The 18,291-nt window shown below is 43.0% G+C and overlaps 1 protein-coding gene across 3 annotated transcripts in view; it reads right to left on the bottom strand.

Annotated features, from left to right (window-relative positions):
• Positions 1-256: 256 nt before the first annotated feature.
• TRPM8 (transient receptor potential cation channel subfamily M member 8) overlaps positions 257-18,291 on the bottom strand; it is a 41,485-nt gene continuing 23,450 nt past the window's right edge. For 2 of the 3 annotated variants that reach the window (XM_066629942.1, XM_066629871.1), the window contains exons 12-22: positions 17,117-17,262; positions 16,344-16,456; positions 14,138-14,354; positions 10,803-10,894; positions 10,108-10,249; positions 9,098-9,269; positions 8,549-8,726; positions 6,356-6,537; positions 3,767-3,866; positions 2,242-2,275; positions 257-486 (exon numbers count right to left, since the gene is read on the bottom strand). In XM_066629942.1, coding sequence (XP_066486039.1) covers positions 436-486; positions 2,242-2,275; positions 3,767-3,866; positions 6,356-6,537; positions 8,549-8,726; positions 9,098-9,269; positions 10,108-10,249; positions 10,803-10,894; positions 14,138-14,354; positions 16,344-16,456; positions 17,117-17,262 — 1,427 coding nt within the window. In that variant the 3' untranslated portion in view covers positions 257-435. The remainder of the gene's footprint in view (positions 487-2,241; positions 2,276-3,766; positions 3,867-6,355; positions 6,538-8,548; positions 8,727-9,097; positions 9,270-10,107; positions 10,250-10,802; positions 10,895-14,137; positions 14,355-16,343; positions 16,457-17,116; positions 17,263-18,291) is intronic. The other variant, XM_066630012.1, reaches the window with a different exon arrangement.

An 18,291-nucleotide genomic window follows, 5' to 3' on the forward strand; every position in this document is an offset into this window, starting at 1 on the left:
GCAACCTCCTGATTTTAGGAATGGGTTAAGTCAGAATGCCAGATGTAGGGGAGAGCACCAGGATGAGGTCTCTTGTTATCTGGTGTGCTCCCTGGGGCATTTGGTGGGCCGCTGTGAGATACAGGAAGCTGGACTAGATGGGCCTATGGCCTGATCCAGTGGGGCTGTTCTTATGTTCTTATGTTCTTATGATAAATATTTAAGTCAACTGAGACTCAGAAAGTTTCAGTATGTCCCATCTTTGCATTATATGTCACACTAAAAGGCTGCATAGAAACAGATGAGTTTAATCTTATCTAAAAGTGCCAGGGCAGGGAGAAGTATAAATATCTTTCTTCTCATCCAGCAAGTGCTATTGATTAGCACTGGAGCAATTCCTTATTCAGTAAGGGTCTTCTGTGTTGCAAGAAGCTTCCTCTTGGATTCAGGTTGCTTTTATCTGAGTTTGTTGGCAATATCTTTCAGAAGAAATTTCAGATCGTTCAGCTTTAAAGGAAAACAAAAGTGCTTCAGTGTGCAATAAACAAATGAGGTTAAAAGCCATTGTTTCATTTGGGGGGGGGGGGTCTCCTGACTAAAGGCCCAATCGGATCCAACTTTCCAGTGCTGCTGCTGCTGCAATGCAGCACTGAGCTAATGTTCCCTTACCTTGAGGAGGCCTCTGTCACCTCTTGAGGAGGCCTCACTGCAGGATGCAGTGCACACACAATTGGCATGGCTGCATCAGCGCTGGAAAACTGGATAGGAATGGGCCCTAATAGAGGGCCCTATATAAGAACTATATATAATTCAGTCTGTGAACTACATAGTACAATTCAACACTTCAGTTAATACCTTGCAAGAAACTTGCAGCTGTGCTCCATAAAAACCTGTTGGCCATGAAATCTGAGTGTATCCAAATTTAACTGGAATTCTAGCAGCTGTCCTGTTTCTGGTATCTGCATGAGGAAGTTAGTGGAGGACAGACTGCAATGCGTGTCATTGTTTCCCATGACTTTCATCTCCCTAGTTGCACTTCTTTTTATCAGCAGCATCACTGTGACTGCTTTATATCTACATGCTGAATTAATAATAATTTATAAACTGCATTTCAGGTGTGCTTCTTATATTATTTTCTTCATTTACAGTATCTAAGTAAACCTTATCACAGATTTGTAAGGTTGACCAACACTTTATTGTTTATATTATGGGGCATGGAGTGAGAGAACAGAGATTCATTTAACCCATTTTGCCCAGCCCACACATGTACACATTTGGTCTCTGTTGCGTATATGCAACAGTGGGCAGAAATGGCTTAAGGTCATAATGCATTTTTAATACTCTAAGGGTGCAATCCTAACCCCCTATGTCAGTGCTTTCCAGCACTGGCATAGCAATGCCAATGGAAAGTGCTGACATAAGGGGTTAGGATTGCACCCTAAATTAGTATTTCTCAAACTGTGGGTCAGGAGCCAATTTCAGGTGGGTCCCCATTCATTTTGATATTTTATTTTTCACATATTAGACTTGATGCTACCATGGTATGTGACTGCATTTGGGGAAATGTTACAGACCGGTACTTTTAACAAGCTACTATGTATATTCTTTTAACAATGATAGTAAATGGGACTTACTCCTGGGTAAGTGTGGGTAGGATTGCAGCCTAGGATGGTTAAAAAATCTTCCTGCTTGATGACATCACTTCTGGTCGTGACATTACTTCCAGTGGGTCCTGTCAGATTCTAAAAAGTAGATCCTTATGCTAAATGTGTGAGAACCACTGTTCTGACTCAAGATAGTTCTCAAACTGTGGGTCTGGGACTCCACAGTGAGCTGTGGCATGACCCAATTTTTCATTGGTCACAAAACTGACAGGGCAGATTAGGGAATGTGTATCAAAAGTTAAACAAGCTGCTACGGGGTGGGGGGGAGTACTGCTGCCCAATCACCATTATAGCCAAACCGCTTGGCATTTATAAATCAGGCAGCAGCCTCAAGGCCTCTAAAAAATTTGGGGACTACTGCTCTAAATACATATGATTCATTAATACTTGTGTAGTCTTACACAGTCTCTTTACAACTGTGTTTCATAACTGAATTCAATAGCTAGATGTGGTTGACACCATATTCATGAACTAACCCTACAAGATTTTTTTTTAAATCATAAAATGATAGCACATTTGCAAATAGCAAATTCACATGACATTTTCTTCATGGGGATGTTTGGGGTTAAGCCATCAATACAAACAAACAAACACGTACCTTCAGATCCAATTGTCTAAATCGCTGGGCCATTCTGTGGAAAGAATCACAACTATTAAGAAACTGATGATACCACTGATGTCCTCATTTAGCTGGAAGACATATACTTGGCAAGACAATTTATAAAACAGGAACATTTTAATTGGATTTTATATATAAGTCTAGCAGAGAAGAATATACAGGAAACATAATTAACATGGCAGTTCAATTACACATAGCATTTAAGGTTTGTCATGAGCCAGTGCTCAAGGCTGCTAGAAATCATGCCCTGTAATCTAGAACTCAGGCCCTGCCTCTTAATCGTAGATGTGTGTGAGATGATTTGGCTACAGAATTGTAGCATGAAGACTCTCTGCATATGCTCTGAGGCACTCTCTTATTTACATATCCCACAAATGAGCATAGGTATTCAACTTAGCTAGAGAAGAGATAAGGAATGAATGAAAGAGCCAAGGAGCCCTGCCTTTCTCTGGTAAGGAACTGCTGCTGCCAATGGTTAGAAATATATGACAGGTCTTTCTCCTCCTTCAGAGCATAAGGGCAGGCAGGAGGCAACTGGTACTTCATATTTCTCCAGGCTCACCTGCCTATAACAGAGTTTCAGGACTGCAAACAGGTGATGTGGGACTTGCTTCCATATGGTTGCTCAAGAATAGCGTAACGTATGAACCAACCTTTGAATTGTAAGTCTATGTGGTGGAAACTACATCTCTTTGTTTCTGCACAACACCCAGTCAATTGTTAGCATGCACTGTTTTGTATTCAGATTAAAAAATAAGCTTTGGATCAAGAAAGACTCAGATACCATCAAGACTCAAGATACAATAACTCATATAAAGCTAGACCTCCAGAACCTAACCTGTACTCAATCTAAATTGCATGCCTCCTGCTGTTTGCAGCTGGAAATGTGCTTCTGAAGCAAAGCCACCATGGCCAAAAACCACCAGTCTGATAACATTGGGCAGTGCACCTCAGCAGTAGACCTCCCCAGCCCTGTGCTCCAGGGTAAAGGTCCACTATGGCATCCCCTGTGGGCTGTTGCTGCCCCCCCATGCGAATATCCACCCCCACACTCACCTGAGGCTCATGGAGCTTCACGTGACCCAGAGATGCGTTGAGGAAGCCCCTCTGAGGTTCCCCAATGCTATAAACGGTGCTTCCGGGAAACCAGAAGCAGTTTCCAACCCCGTCAGGAGCTTCAGAGAGACTTCCGTGGGATCCTAGGGGCTTGCGCCTGGGGCATTTGCCCCATTGGACTTAATGGCAGGTCTGCAACTGGCACACCTGCTGTCCTGAGAAAGTATCTTTGCCTCCATTGATTTTCTGCTTGTATATTTGCAAATGAGGCAATAATGACAGAGTCACCATAAAACTCCAATGCTCTTTCATCCAAAAGAAATCAGACCTGATGGCTTTGCCCCAGGAACTTCTCACCACTTAGGGAATATTCTCCATTGGAGTTTCAGAATAAAGTCATTAACATGAAGCTTGAGTAAAGAAAGACAAAGGAAGTGTGACAACCTACTCTTCTGATGAGTCATTAGCCTTGGTATTGATTCTGACTAGATAATTTTCTTTCATGACAGCTTCCCAGGCCAGAGTTTCATTATCTTCATTTCTTGAACCTTCAAGATACAAAAGCCACACCAGATTGCAGCAGTGGCACATTTATTGACAATGCAAAAACAAATAGTTGAAATGGAACTGAAAGGATAAGTTCAGTTTGTTTCAGCTATAAAATGTGTATTATTTTGTGTATACATTATGTTCAATGTATGTTAGCTCAAAAGTTCAACTATGGTCAATGAAGCTTACTCCCATGTTAAGGATGGCAGCCTTACATTCTATGCATGTCTATTCAGAAGTCCCATTGAGTTCAATGGAACTTATTCCCAGGGAAGCGAGTATATTATTGCAGCCTGGCCATCCAATCCCAATCCTACAGAGGACCTATGGCAGTTAATCCACTGCTGGAAGTCTTCTTACGGTATAATAAATGTGCTGCCACAGTGCACAGCAGAGTTATTGGTTCAAATGACCAGAGATGGTTCAAATGTGCCTGCCAGAGATGGACCCAGCCCACATTAGAGCAAGTAAGTTGCTGGTCATGTTCATAACTGAACATGGTCATGGTCATGTTCAGTTATGGGGAGGTTTGGGGGAAGATCAGTGCAGGGAGTTGGGAGGGCAGGTAGCAGTTTGGAATGGGAGGGAATGGATCTCAGTGGCAGCAGTGCAAGCCAAGATCCTAAGCCTGTTTCCCCGGCCAGTCACACCCCCTTCCTCTCTTTGGACTTATGCTACCAAATAGCTGGTGTAGGTCTGAGAAAACCCATTGATGACCATGTGACCTACAGAGAGATAAGTAAAAAATATTTTTACTTACCTCTCCCAGGCCATCTGATCCCCCCTCCCACCATAGCATACAGCATGTTCTCAGGCAGTGTGGCTGCATAGCATAAAATGGTGGCAGACAGGATTAGGTTATAAATGTCTCACCTAGTATTTCAATAGAGTTTGCTTCTTTTGGGATTGCTGTATGTGAGCATATTGTGCACTTTTACAGAGACCACAACAGTTGAAGGTATATTGCAGCTGAGGGGATTGTTCCTATTGATCAATGTCATATGGACACATTGCAACCCAGAGAACCATTCAGCTTTAATGATGGAGTGTGTGACTACAATGCTTCCCATCTAGTCCTGTCTTTCACCCTCCTTTCTTACTGACCATGGAGCAATTTTAGGGTCCAGCTTGCTAAGCATGTTGGGAGAAGAGTGAGCAAGATGATTGGAGAAAGGTGTAGCAGCTACATATTCTCCCATTGCATCACAGACACTAGAAAAGGTCCAGTACGTTGGGTGGTGACTTAAAAACTCTAAATACAGGGGAGAGGTCACAACCATTATGACTGCTCATTGCTTTTTTGCAACTGCTGGTTGCAGTAAAGCTAGGGATATGTGGTCACTGGAGGCAGGTGAGACAAAACCTCACCAAAGCTCCTGGACCACCTGGACATGAGCTCCCAGATGTGACTGGAGATGACACATGGCCTCTACTGGCTTCAGAAAGCCCCCTAAGAAGATGCAAGGTCTTGCCAAGCCTCTCCTGGAAGTCCTTGGGGAGAAAGTTGTGATGTCCTCCCTGAGGGCAGGGTGCTCCCTCTTGGCTCCTACTTTCACAGAAGCTGGGAGAAGCTCAGCAAGGCCCTGCCCTAAGGGAGAATTTTACTATGTTCTCCCCAAGCGCAGGCGCTCCCTCCGTGAAGCTTTAGTAACGTTTCAGATGTGGTTCCAGTCTCATTTGGTTCTGGTTCTGAAGTTGCATTTGGAGGCTCTGCATGACACAGAAATGTTACATCACTTCTGGGTCACTGGGCTCCATGACTTTCTGTGACTCACCGGATTAGAATGTCACAGCACATCCCTGAGTGAAGCAGGCCCTTATGAAAACAGTCCTTTTGATAGCCACTGAATAGGGTTTCGGCCACAGACCTAAAATGGTTTGAGCCAGGGGTGTTAAACTCATTTCATACAGAGGGCCAAATAGCATTCATGATGCGTGCTGAGGGCCGGAAGTGATGTCATTTGGCAGGAAGTGATGTCATTAAAAAGGTCATAAAAAATAAGTACCTTATCTTACTTAGAATTCATTAGCTTTAAATGACAGAAGAAGAAGTATCAAATCTGGATCATATTTCAAGATATGGCAGAGCACAATTTTCATGTGGGCTGCCCTTTCAGCAGAAACACCTTAGCACTCCTCAGCAGTTGAGAGTCTGAGGGCCAGATAAAAATCTTCCATGGGCTGCATCTGGCTCCCCCGGGCCTTATGTTTGACATCCCTGGTTTAAGCCATTTCTGTTCAACATTGCATACATGCAACAGGGACCACAGGTTTATACCTGTGGGCCTGGCAAAAATAGGTTAATCAGGATCTGTCACCATCATCAGCTTAGCATTGACTAGGGTGGTAAACTGTTCACATGAGGAACACTTTGAAACGTTAGATACACAGTTGTATGAGAAGATACAATTCCTTCCTATGGCTCTGGCCACAAGAAACTCCCTTCTTTCGACTAATTAGTAACAGTACAAAATACAGTGCAACTTACAGCAAATAGATGGTTGCCTGTATTCATTTTTACAACAGCATTTCCTCATCACCATGTATATGTAGGCAAAGATGACAAAAGGGAATGGTATCATTAGGCGGCTGCAGTACTCCTGAACCAAGAAATAGCGCTGGAACTTCCACACTTGATCATTGTTCTCTTGGACTGATCCTACAGTGTAACTAACAGACAAATTACAAGGAGATTAATTCCACAGCTACATTTCCCTAGAGTATTTTTATGACATCAAAATGAGCAAATACCTCTTTTTTTAAGGAAGTGGAAGTGATCTTGCATCCCTTGCCCCTGCAAACGGGACAAAGGGGTACATTTTGAAGTAGTGCTTCTCTTATATTTAGCAGGGGGAGAGTAACTCTCCCTCTTTGTTCCATGACAGTGTCCTCTCTGGTGGCTGTTGCTGGTGTTTCTTCTGTGGCTTTTAAGATTGTGAGCTTTTGAAACAGGGAGCCATTTAGTTATTTCGCAGCCCAATCCTATGGGCTGTGAGTGCTGGCACCAAGGCTGCAGCACTGACAATGGATATCATAAAAGCACTATATAGCACTTTTCAGCACCCAGCAAGAAAGCTGTGCCTGCAGGAAGGCCTGCACTGTCCTAAAGATGATGCATCCCACCCAACAGCTGCCTGCGAAGATAGGATTTGCATTGGGTGGTAGAGGGATGGGGTGAGAGGGTCTGGAGGAGCTGTTTCTGGGCAGAGGAGTGCAGCATTCCAGCAGTATTACATGGGGTATAAGTTCTAAACCAGCTAAACAACTGGCGCACATCTAAGTAGCCCCATTAAGCAGACTGGGGTGCTACAAGGGACCCCAGTCTGCACCCCAGGTAAGGGGTACTGCTACAAGGGTAAGGGAACAAACCGCCTGCTCAATTGCAGAGCTAGGTACAGTATGGGCCTGGCAACCTCACTGCACCAGTGCTGTAAGGATAAGAAATAGATCACAATGAAAAGTAAGCTTCTTTGAATCAGGGGTACATACTCCCATGTAAGTGTACCTAGGATCTCAGCCATAGTTTTAATTTTTTGCCTTTAGTATTTTCAATCACTTTATATTTGGCTTTCCTAAAATCAACATTGTAATAGCACTTCATTAAGCAGATTCATTTGAGAAAATTTTGCCTGTTACGATTCATTTTACATTTCTGCTTTCATTACATTTGTCTGTTTCCTTTTCCCATCAAATCTGCATTAGTTCTGATTGATTTTTATTATAGTCAATAATAGTGTGCACTGGTGTTTTAATATATTTCATTGTGATCTATTTCTTCAATTACACAATGTGCCTCTTCAAGGAAGCCAACAAGAACCCACATGATTTTTCTACAAGCTGTCAAACAACTTGCATTTTTCTACAAGCTGTCAAACACAACAACTTATATAATAATTTCCTTATGAACTCGTACATGGATGTGTTAAGCCCATTTTGTTAATAACAATTTTATAATCTATGTTTATTTTAATCTAATCTAGCTACAATAAATTTAATTACACTGGAATTTTTCAAATGCATTTCTTATGTGCCCTTGACCACATGGACATTAGGAAGCGCAGAGTTTGAGAGAAAATAGAAACGTGGAAGAAACTTATTTTGTTCAAGTACCTATCCAACTTAATGAGAATCGGAGTCTTTGCACTAAGAATTAATTTCTAATTCATTTTTTTTCTAACTCTCTCATATGTAATTTCATATGACATGACATATTTCATATTTTCATGACATATATGACATTTCATGACATGAAATAACATATGTTGACAAAGAATTTTGTTTTTAAAATTGATAGTGAAGCAATTGAATGGTTTATCATTTATTTTATCACTTCACCAAAAGACAGTATAGTTTCTTGAAATGCCTTTGATGTATCAAAAGTAATTGGAATGTGCTGACATAATTACGGTGTGTGGTTTCTTAAATTTTTTCAACTTCAGAAATAATGGTGATAAGCAACAGGAACATGAACAATAACACATGGTTAGAATCTATGCCTACTCCAATTAGTGGAATTATAAAAAGTAAGCTAAAAATAGATGGTTGACGTGATTGGGCCTGTTGCATTCCTTTCCCCATACCATTTGTGAACAATCAGAACTCAAGCTAATGAGGCTTAACCCTCAATAGACCCAACCCCTGACAGAACAGCATCAAGGAAGCACTTCAATATAATACATACCCAAACATGGCTATTAATAAGTTAACCAGGAGGATGTTGGTGGACAGCATGTAGATACACACTAATGGAATTGTGATCCACTCTGGGAATCGGGGGTGGTTGTTAGAGTCCACTTCTACACACAGAGGTTTGGATTCATTCCCAGTGAAGGTACAGTGTTCAAAACTGTATGTGGTGCCTGTCATGAAGAAGAAGAAGAAAAAGAAAAAAAGAAAGTTCAGAGAGGATAGACTCTTACTTTGAACTAACATGTTGATAGGGCATTCTTCAGCACTACCAAGGGTGCAGGAGTGCCCCATGTTCAAGCCTCCCCTTCCCCCATTGTGGTTCTGGGTTGTTTTGCTTTCACTTCTCTTAAAAAGAAAAAGAATTCTAGATTGAAAACACACTTCTGCATGCACATGTAACTTCACCCTATAAGATCTACCTACAGTAATATACTTTTTTCATTTAAACAAAGCAAAGATGAGGCATGCTTTGAGGACCTTTTAGGGACTGTACACCTCTTCTAACCCTTATCTTATTGCAATTATCAATCAAGATAGATACCATCAATATCATCAGGATATTGGCCAAACATTGCAAGATAAGGCTCATAGATGACCGATCGGAATATCCATTCCCAGCGATGTTCATTCTTCCTCAAGATTCCTTGTCTGGCAACACCAAAAGCCACCATCCACACCGCAAAGAGGAACAGGAAGAAGAAAACATCTATCAGCTGTGAAAAGGAACATTTAAGATTTATACCATGTTTTCATGAGTAATGCAAAATCATTCTAAGCACATTTTAAAGCCAAGACAAAATAATCAATTTTCTCAGTTTTCACCAGCCTTAAGCTCCAACTTTTATATGAACATTGGACAAATGCACTCTTCCATGTAAATCCAGTCTTTCCATGTTGGTCTCAAGGGAGCATGATGAAAATAGACTGATATATTTGTAAAATAAAGATCCAATTAAAAAAATGTTGATGAATGCCTTAAGTCAACATTCAGAGTAAATGAACCTTGTTGCATCTCTGTAGATCATAATGGACTGTTGGTGGCTGCTCACTGAACTGCACTTGCCCCTGCCCCCCACTTGGCTCAACTTGAAAGGGCTTCCGTAGCTGCTGGCATTGGGAGTGGGTTGGTTGAGGTGATTGACTCTGTGCATGACTGGGTAGGGACACATTTCTGTCTTTGTTCCAAGTGAACCATAGGCTCTTGAATCAGGCCAGTAGTTCTTTTTTCTTTAGCACAGTATTGATTTGCCACAGAGACGATCAATGATGCAATTTCTGATATAGAGGATACAAGCCATGACTCAGCCACCATACAAATGACAAAACAAAACCGAGAACAAAAGACCATATGTTAGGTATCACTTAGGGTGAAACTACAAATTGGGGAGACTTGGATTAAGCATCCCCATGAGATGTGATCTTAGTTCTTATTCCCTCTTATTTTTAACAAAATAAAAAATCTGAAACAAACTACATCACATAATTTGACCCATGCATACAATCATATGTATACATGTTATATATACACATTTCATATGGAATCATTCTTACCATTCTCTGAAGCATAATTATTTTTGGTCCTAGATTCCTGCTTACTGTGAAAATATGGATCAGCCTTAAAGTGAAAATGATGTAATCCAGGCAAAAAATTACTCTGCCAGAATACCAAGCTGTTTCATTTGAAGAGTTGAGTCTAGGCAAAGAAATAAATATGCATTAGCTAAAATAACTATACAGTATTCAAATTATTTACTACTATCAATTTGGAAACAAATTTGAACCAGAATTTGGTAATACTAACTTAAATCTTGAATAAATTATTGAAAAATAGGACCATTTCAAATTATAATTTACCAGAAAAGTTTTGTTTATTGCACATTTGTATAACAGTGATGGGTGGGTTGCTATCTTGCCCACTCTAAATGTGGAAAAGTCTAAGATATCTCACCCCTAAGAGAAAATTAAGTGGGAAAATACACTGAAGCTGGAGTCTTTTTCCTGCAAAATCTGTTCTTCAATACATGAAAAGGTCATTAAAGTAAAAATGTATCTACTTTGTCTGCATTCATCTTTTCCACAAGATTTGGACTTGACTTGGCAACTGCCAAAAAAACCTTGATGAAGTGCAGTTTCCTTGATTCCCATATCACGTCATTCTTGCATCATTATCATGCCACGCTAATCTACTGGTTCTAAGGTTCAGGCAACCAGCACAAGCAAGTTGCAGCAGCTCTGGTGAAACTCACCTGAACACAATCCCTGCTATGAAGTAAATAATTCCAAGTGTGTCCATAACATTCCATAAGTCTACAAAGTACTTATTGCCATTCATGTACCACTAGTGAAAAAAAGGAACAAAGTCAGTACACAAAAGTAGAGTCAAGATCACATAGTCAATACAACCTCACAGATCCAAATTTCTTTACTCAAACTTATAATAGACAGATTGATTACATTAATTACAAAGCCCAATGGGGGAGGGGCATTTTTTGACCCCTTACTGAGTGAAGAACCCTAACCAGTCATGAGGTGCCAACCACTAGCCTTGACCAGACCTCCTCTGCCTAGACCAGAGCCCCAATGGCCTCTGCCAGCCAGTGCTGGTGGCAGCCTAGTGGCAGTGCTATTGCGAGGAATGCTGGCAGTGTTGCTAGGCTGGCTAAACCAGAGCAATATAAACCATTGTGCTCTCTTCCCCTGCCCTTGCTAGCCAGGCTTAGGATATAACAGGCATTGTACAGGAATCTGTGCAGCTTCAGAACTGAATTGGGCCTTAAATATGCCTGCTTGGGGTTTTTAATTGAAACAGTGACATCTACTGGCAGATACTGCAAATTACACTTATTTATCTCTCAAATATCCTAGCAGTGTTTCTCAAACTGCCGGTCAGGACCCTCTAGGTGAGTCACGAGCCAATTTCAGGTGGGTCCCATTCATTTCAATATTTTATTTTAAATATATTAGTTTTGATGCTACCATAGTATCTGACTACATTTGGAGAAATGTTACAGATCTGTACTTTTAACAGGATACTATGTGTATGCTTTTAACAACGATAGTCAATGGGACTTACTCCTGGGTAAGTGTGGGTATTTTTGGGTAGGATTGCAGCCTAGGCTTGCTAAAAATTTTCCTGCTTGATGATGTCACTTTTGGTCACATCATCACTTCTGGTGCGTCCTGACAGATTCTCATTCTAAAAAGTGGGTCCCAGTACTAAATGTGTAAGAACCACTGCCATAGAGATGACATATTTTACTTTCTCTTTAATATTTCAGGAATTCAACACCGTGGTTAACTTTCTTTTATAGCCGACACACTTCAGAAGTTCAGTAAGTTATGGCTGCACAGCTTTTCAGCTCCAATCCATTAATTTTCATCATTAACACCGATATCCAACAGGATAAGCTAATTTTTATATAAGTGATATCTGGACACATTAATTTATAGCTACCCAAATTCATAAACATTGCTAATAAAAATTGCTTCTAGTATGACATAAGGCTTTTCATTTAAACAGATCTGCTTATTTATATAACATCTATTAGGTACACCTGAGAAACAGAAGAAATAAATGATGGAGTGAGAAGGTTCAGTGTGGCAAGAACAGGGTACCATCAGGTGCTGGTACAGAGGAAGTGGGCAGGTACCCTGCTGCCTCTTGGGTATCCTGGCTAAGATGCCAGACCAAGATGTGGGTCAGAGTGTTGGCCATGAGTGTGGGCAGTGGTATACGCAGCTTGACAGCGGGGCTAGTACCTGGCATCTCCATCTGTGGGCATGTGACTGAGGGCCCAGTCAGGAGCATCCTTTTATATCTTTCCTTGCCTCCCTCCCATTCCCCTGTTCCTTCTTGCCCCCTCCCCCCAATTCTCCCATGAATCCCATGTGCAGCCTCACCATGGCAATGCTTGCTGGGGTGCCTTGGCATGTCACTGACATGTGCCTGGGCATGGTGTGTAATTGGATGACCACCCTGGGGCAGTTAGTGGGCTTCCCTGGAGCATGCAGCTGATGCAGAGGGTGCATGGTTGTGGGGCAGTGTGGGCACAGCAGTATCTGGTGGGTGGTGGTAGGTGTGGACTCTGCTCTGGCTGCTCACCTGTGAGCAGTAACATATCTTCCCCAGTGTCCTGGGCCATATATTCTGCTGTTGCCTTGGTCCTCTGCAGATCTCCTCAGGGGTAGATTTCACTGCATCTCAAGGAGATTGCTCACAGGCAGGTCTGTCTGGGATCATGGCCCATGGATCCTTCTCACAATGGTGTGGCTCTGTTGGCTTTTCCAGGCTGTGCCTGTGCACTTGCTTCTATAGAGGCAGGGCTAGTGCCTGGGTGTGGGCCTGGTGTACAGGTCTGGGGTGCATCTGGCGATGTGGCTAAGTTGCCAGGGCAACCACTGCACATGTGCCACTCAGCTGCAGCAATATCTATGTGGCATTGCTCAGACACCAGGTGACCTACACACATGTGCAACTCAGTTGTTGGGCCATTGTGGCACTGTCACATGGCCAGCAATGGTGTCCCAGCAGCATCGTGGTTGAGGGGACACCAGTGTTGTTGCTGGAATCTGGCTCTGCTGTCTCAACTCCACTATCCCTTTGCCATCTGGGCATAGAATAAGACAGACATCATGCCAGTGTCTGTGCAATGTCAGCATGGCATTCAGACAGGATGGGGCCTTAAGACACCAAAGAAGCAACGGCAAAATTGAAGCCTCTGACAGCCCAGTCCTATCCAATTTTCCAGTGCCAGTGCAGCCGTACCAGTGGGGCATTCACTGCTTCCTGTGGTGGAGTGGCAGTCACCGAGGCCTCCTCAAGGTATGGGAGCATTTGTTCCCTTGCATGTTTACTCAGAAATAAGCCAGGAGGCTTGCGCTGCATCCAACGCAGGTTCGTTGGCTGCAGCGGCTCAGCAACGGGCAAGGGGAAGCTCTTTAAGGTAAGCGCTGCGCACCCCAATGGGTCTCCTCGGACCTGTGTCACCTCCGGAGGTGGCGCAAGTTTGAGGAGAGCGGAGCGGCATGAAGCCGCTCCGCTCTCCCCGGGGACAGAGGTTGGGTCCCAGCCCCACCCCTGGCTTCCCGTGCACTCGCACCCAGGCTCGCCCTCCTCCCCCCTCTCCCCACCCAGTAATACCCCTCCTGACCCCCCCACGCCCACCTTTGCCACTTGTGTTGGCGTGCTTGCGCCAACACAAGCGGCAGCACGGGAACCGCAGCGGAGGCTTCTACCTGCCTCGGCGCATCTAAATGCGCTGACGCGGCTCCCGCCCACGGAGGTGCAATTTACAGCACATTTGCAACCCTCCACATTTGCACATTTGCTTTACAGCACATTTGCAACCCTCCAAGGCCACCTATGCCGGCATAACTGCCGGTTAGGATTGTGCCCTAAGTTGCAAAAAACCGCAAACTGAGTCTACATAAGAGAGTAAACATAATTCCAAAGCCTTTTGGGTCCCACATGGAAATAAAAGTGAAAGACAGAGATCAGGCTTCATTCCTTAGAATCTCCATATTTTCCTGCAATGGAATCCTCCTGGAAATAAAATCTTTTTGATTTCCAAGCACTCCCTACTTGTCTCACTTCATCACAAAGCAGGATGAAGACCAGCACATAGAGAATCAATTCCAGGGTGGTGGGTTCCTTTTGGAAGTCCATGAGCAGCACATAGGCAAACAGCAGGAGGAAGGCAATGTAGAAGATGACAGTCCAAGAGAAGACCACAAATGGTGAAGTGAAGAATGAGGCATAGTATAAGAACAGCTTCTTGCTCCTTTCCACTGGCTTTTTCCTGGTTATTGGAGAAACAAACAACTCAGAACAGATTGAAAACTCATAAAACGAGAGTGCCAGAGGGGCAGTTTTTTGGGGGAAAAACCCACTTATACTACCAAATGCAAATCAAACAGTGTCATTACCAACTGGTCTGAATCAGTCTTGCTCTGTTCAAGCTGCAAAGCATGCAAGCTGTACACCTTCATCTTTGCTTCTTTTTCATTATGTATTACCAGAGTACTTATGGCTGAAGGTTTTATGATAGGTAGAATGTTTACAACTACAGTACTTTGTTGTAAACAGGCAAGATCCCAATCACTGGGCAAGGAATGCCACACATGTTCTAGGTTATTCTAGTCCCTCTTGCCACTGCAGCCCTCAAATACTATGGAAAACAACTGCTGAGGGTTGACAGACCTCTGGAACGCTGCCCAATGCAGCACAGTATCATGGGGGGGATGGAACTGTGGAGCTCCCTCTGAGCATGCAGAATCACTCTCTGCTTGGTCTCAGAGCTGCTTGGATTCCGGCCAGTGTTGTCAACTCTGCCTGTAATGCTGTGCTCACACTATACCTAATCTAGCAGCTGTGCAGCATTTGTTCAAAAGTAGCAAAGAGGCACAGACTAGCCCTACTGCAAGTGGAAACAGCATTTCTGTAGAGAGAAAACAAGCCTGTCTAAAAATGGGATAAGTGAATTCCTGGAAGTGGGGATGGGGGAGTAGCCAGCTGCGCTGGAGGCTAATTTGTTTCCTCTATGTATTGTTTTTGCTGGCGCTTGAAGACTTTCTTATTTAATCTGGTTTGATGTTCTTGTTTTATTGTGTTCTTATCTCCTCTGTTGTTCCACTGTGCTTTAATTGTTTCATAGTGTGGATATTAGATTGTGTTGTGAGCTGCTTTGTAAGAAACATGGAGTATAAATATTTTAAATAAATATAATTATTCTGGAAAAAAATTAACCAAACCTGATGCTACTTACTACTTAAGAACATAAGACTAGCCCCACTGGATCAGGCCATAGCCCCATCTAGTCCAGCTTCCTGTATGTCACAGCGGCCCCACCAAATGCCCCAGAGAGCACACAAGGCAACAAGAGACCTGCATCCTGGTGCCCTCCCTTGCATCTGGCATTCTGACATAACCCATTTCTAAAATCAGGAGGTTGCACATACACATCATGGCTTGTAACCCATAAAGGATTTTTCCTCCAGAAACTTGTCCAATCCCCTTTTAAAGGCATCCAGGCCAGATGCTGTCATCACATCCTGTGGCAAGGAGTTCCACAGACCAATCACACGCTGAGTAAAGAAATATTTTCTTTGGTCTGTCCTAACTCTCCCAACACTCAATTTTAGTGGATGTCCCCTGGCTCTGGTGTTATGTGAGAGTGTAAAGAGCATCTCTCTATCCACTTGATTAATTCCATAGTAAAGTGTCTTACAGCCTAGTCCTAATTAATGCAGGGTACAGCAGTGCTGGTATGGGCTCCACTGCATCCTGCATATAGCTGAAGATCAAGCAGGGTGGAGAGGGAAATAAAAGAACGTTCTATTTACCCTCATCCACTACTGCATTGTCCCCAATGGGTCTACTCAAATCTGTGGCAACGATTTAGCTGGTGCAAGTTTAAGTAGGGCAAAGGGGTATGCCAGGGACAAAAAGAAGTTAGGATATTGGTGGAGCTCTCCCTGATGATATTAAGCAACCCCTGAGACACACACAACCCCCCAATCCTCCCACCCTATTCTGCTTCCTCCTTGCCCCACCAGTGGCTTACCAGTACAGATAGGCATGGCAGGTTCCAGCAATCTTCATCCTGTGCTGCTGCCTCTTGTGGCACCCTCACTCATAAAATGGCCACTGGTGACACACTGTGTGCACCACTGTCAACTATTTTAGGGCAGCAGAAAGCCTTTCCACTGCCATAAAGGTCTCCGTGCACCTGCCCAATGCTAGTTAGGATCAGGCTGTTAAAATGACTCCAAACACACAAATCATTTACCTGAAGGAGATGAAGCCACAGCCTATTAAAGGGAAAAGGAAAAGGCATAATATGATCTTCCAATTCTTAGTGTCTCTGGATATCTCCCCGTACCATTGTTTGGAAAGAAAATTCTGAAAAACAGAAATATGAAATTGCTGAACAGATCAGTGTGCCTGACTCACCTGACTTCCAATATTAACCTAGTGGTGGGACTTTAGAGAAAGAATTGGCCCCAGAGAAATGGCCTGGAGGTACAAAGACACAATTCTGCTTTTGCTGCAGATTTGGCCCTTCTGGGATGAGGAATCCATGGAAGCTGTTCTCAGCTCCTCAAAGGAACAGCAAAGAAACATGATTAAAGATGTTTAATAAAGATGTATTAATAACTTTTATTTTGACAGTAATCAATTTGATCTGCATATGAATAAACAATTCTGCCAAAAAAACCCAGCAAAAAACACACTTCCTTTGTTTTGGAATTATGCTTGCATATGTCACAGGAGGCATTGTTTTAGAAGAGGCATTCCCAACTGCATTTTAAATTCAAAAGCATCTCTCTCCATATCGAAGTCCATCCCCTCATTTTAGAATGGAAAAATTGCAGGTGGAACAAGGTGGAGGAAAATGACAGGTGCTACCTCTCCAACTATCTCCATGCAGAATAGCTTTTCCACATATAAGGGGCCTATTCCATGTGTGCAATGTGCCTTGTAGGAGATTCATCTGGATTAACTGAATCATCTATTGTGGCATATTTCTGAGGACTGCCATCAAAATAATAGCTAATTCACCTGAACTCCTGGCTGGGCAATGAACTGTTGATCCTTAGCTTCCACAGCAAGTTCTAGACAATTGCTTCCACCCCAGGCATCACAGGAATATATAAGAAGCTGTTCAGCCAGATCCTCATCACTGCTGTAACATTCTGTGAACAACTCTAAAAACAAGACAGAAAGTCATGAGACGAAATTTTGGAGACTCCTGCCTTTGAATACTGAGAAAGTCCAACTGTTTGTGTTAATTTTCATATTTGGCTAATTTTCATTAGTATTAGAAGCATGATACCCAAGTCTCAGTGGAAGAGAGCAACATTTTCAAAACCAAAGGAGGAACCACAGGTTTAGCTGCTGGCACTTCCTGCTAACAGAATTGGGGAGCTCAAGCATACGTAACCCCCCAGGAGGCAATGCAATTGTGCCAACAGGATATATGCTGTAGCCCTGTTCTCCCTGTAGGGGAGTTGCAGGTCCCAAAGGTCTCCTCAGGGTAAGAGAACATTTATTCCTTTGCCCCAGGGTAAGCCTTCGCTGGTCTGCAATGGCGTAAGTCCAAGAGGAACCAGAAAGGGAGACCTGCTGAGTTGTGAAGTGATGCACATTTCCTCTTCCATAATTTGCAGCTAATGAGTTTCTATGTGAGAAAAAAGTGCTTATTTCTGGCCATTATCCACATACTGACATCACTGTCTGCTTAACAATATCACTTCCAGCCTTCAGCATGCACCATGAATGCTATCCAGCTAACTATATGAAATGGGTTTGACACCCCTGGTATAGACATCCATGGAAGATCAAATACTGAGTTTATGAGCTTTGAAGTGTGGGATCTCACAAATTGTTCTGTGTGGGATCTCATAAATTGTGTGGCCTCCGGGACCCCAAGTGCCTCTGGGAACTAAGTGCCAGGTAAACCTAGAGTTTAGCATCTGGCCGAGGAGAAGGCAAGTAGACCTCTGAGTTTTGGAGAAGGAGAGGAGGAAGACAACGAGAGAGTAAGTGTACTCTAACTCTGTCTTTCTAACTCCCTGTCTTCTAACCATAACTTTAACTTTAAATCAACCTTAAATCAAAATTGAAAGTTAGCACCTAAGGGAGGTACATAGGTCTACTCTGAGCAGGAGCAGAGTCCTACTCGTGAGTAAGAGCCCAAGGGTCAGGCACTTAAATCAAAGTTGAAAGTTAGCTGC

The sequence above is a fragment of the Tiliqua scincoides genome, chromosome 1 (genome assembly GCF_035046505.1).
Source record: "Tiliqua scincoides isolate rTilSci1 chromosome 1, rTilSci1.hap2, whole genome shotgun sequence".
Classification (NCBI taxonomy): Eukaryota; Metazoa; Chordata; class Lepidosauria; order Squamata; family Scincidae; genus Tiliqua; species Tiliqua scincoides.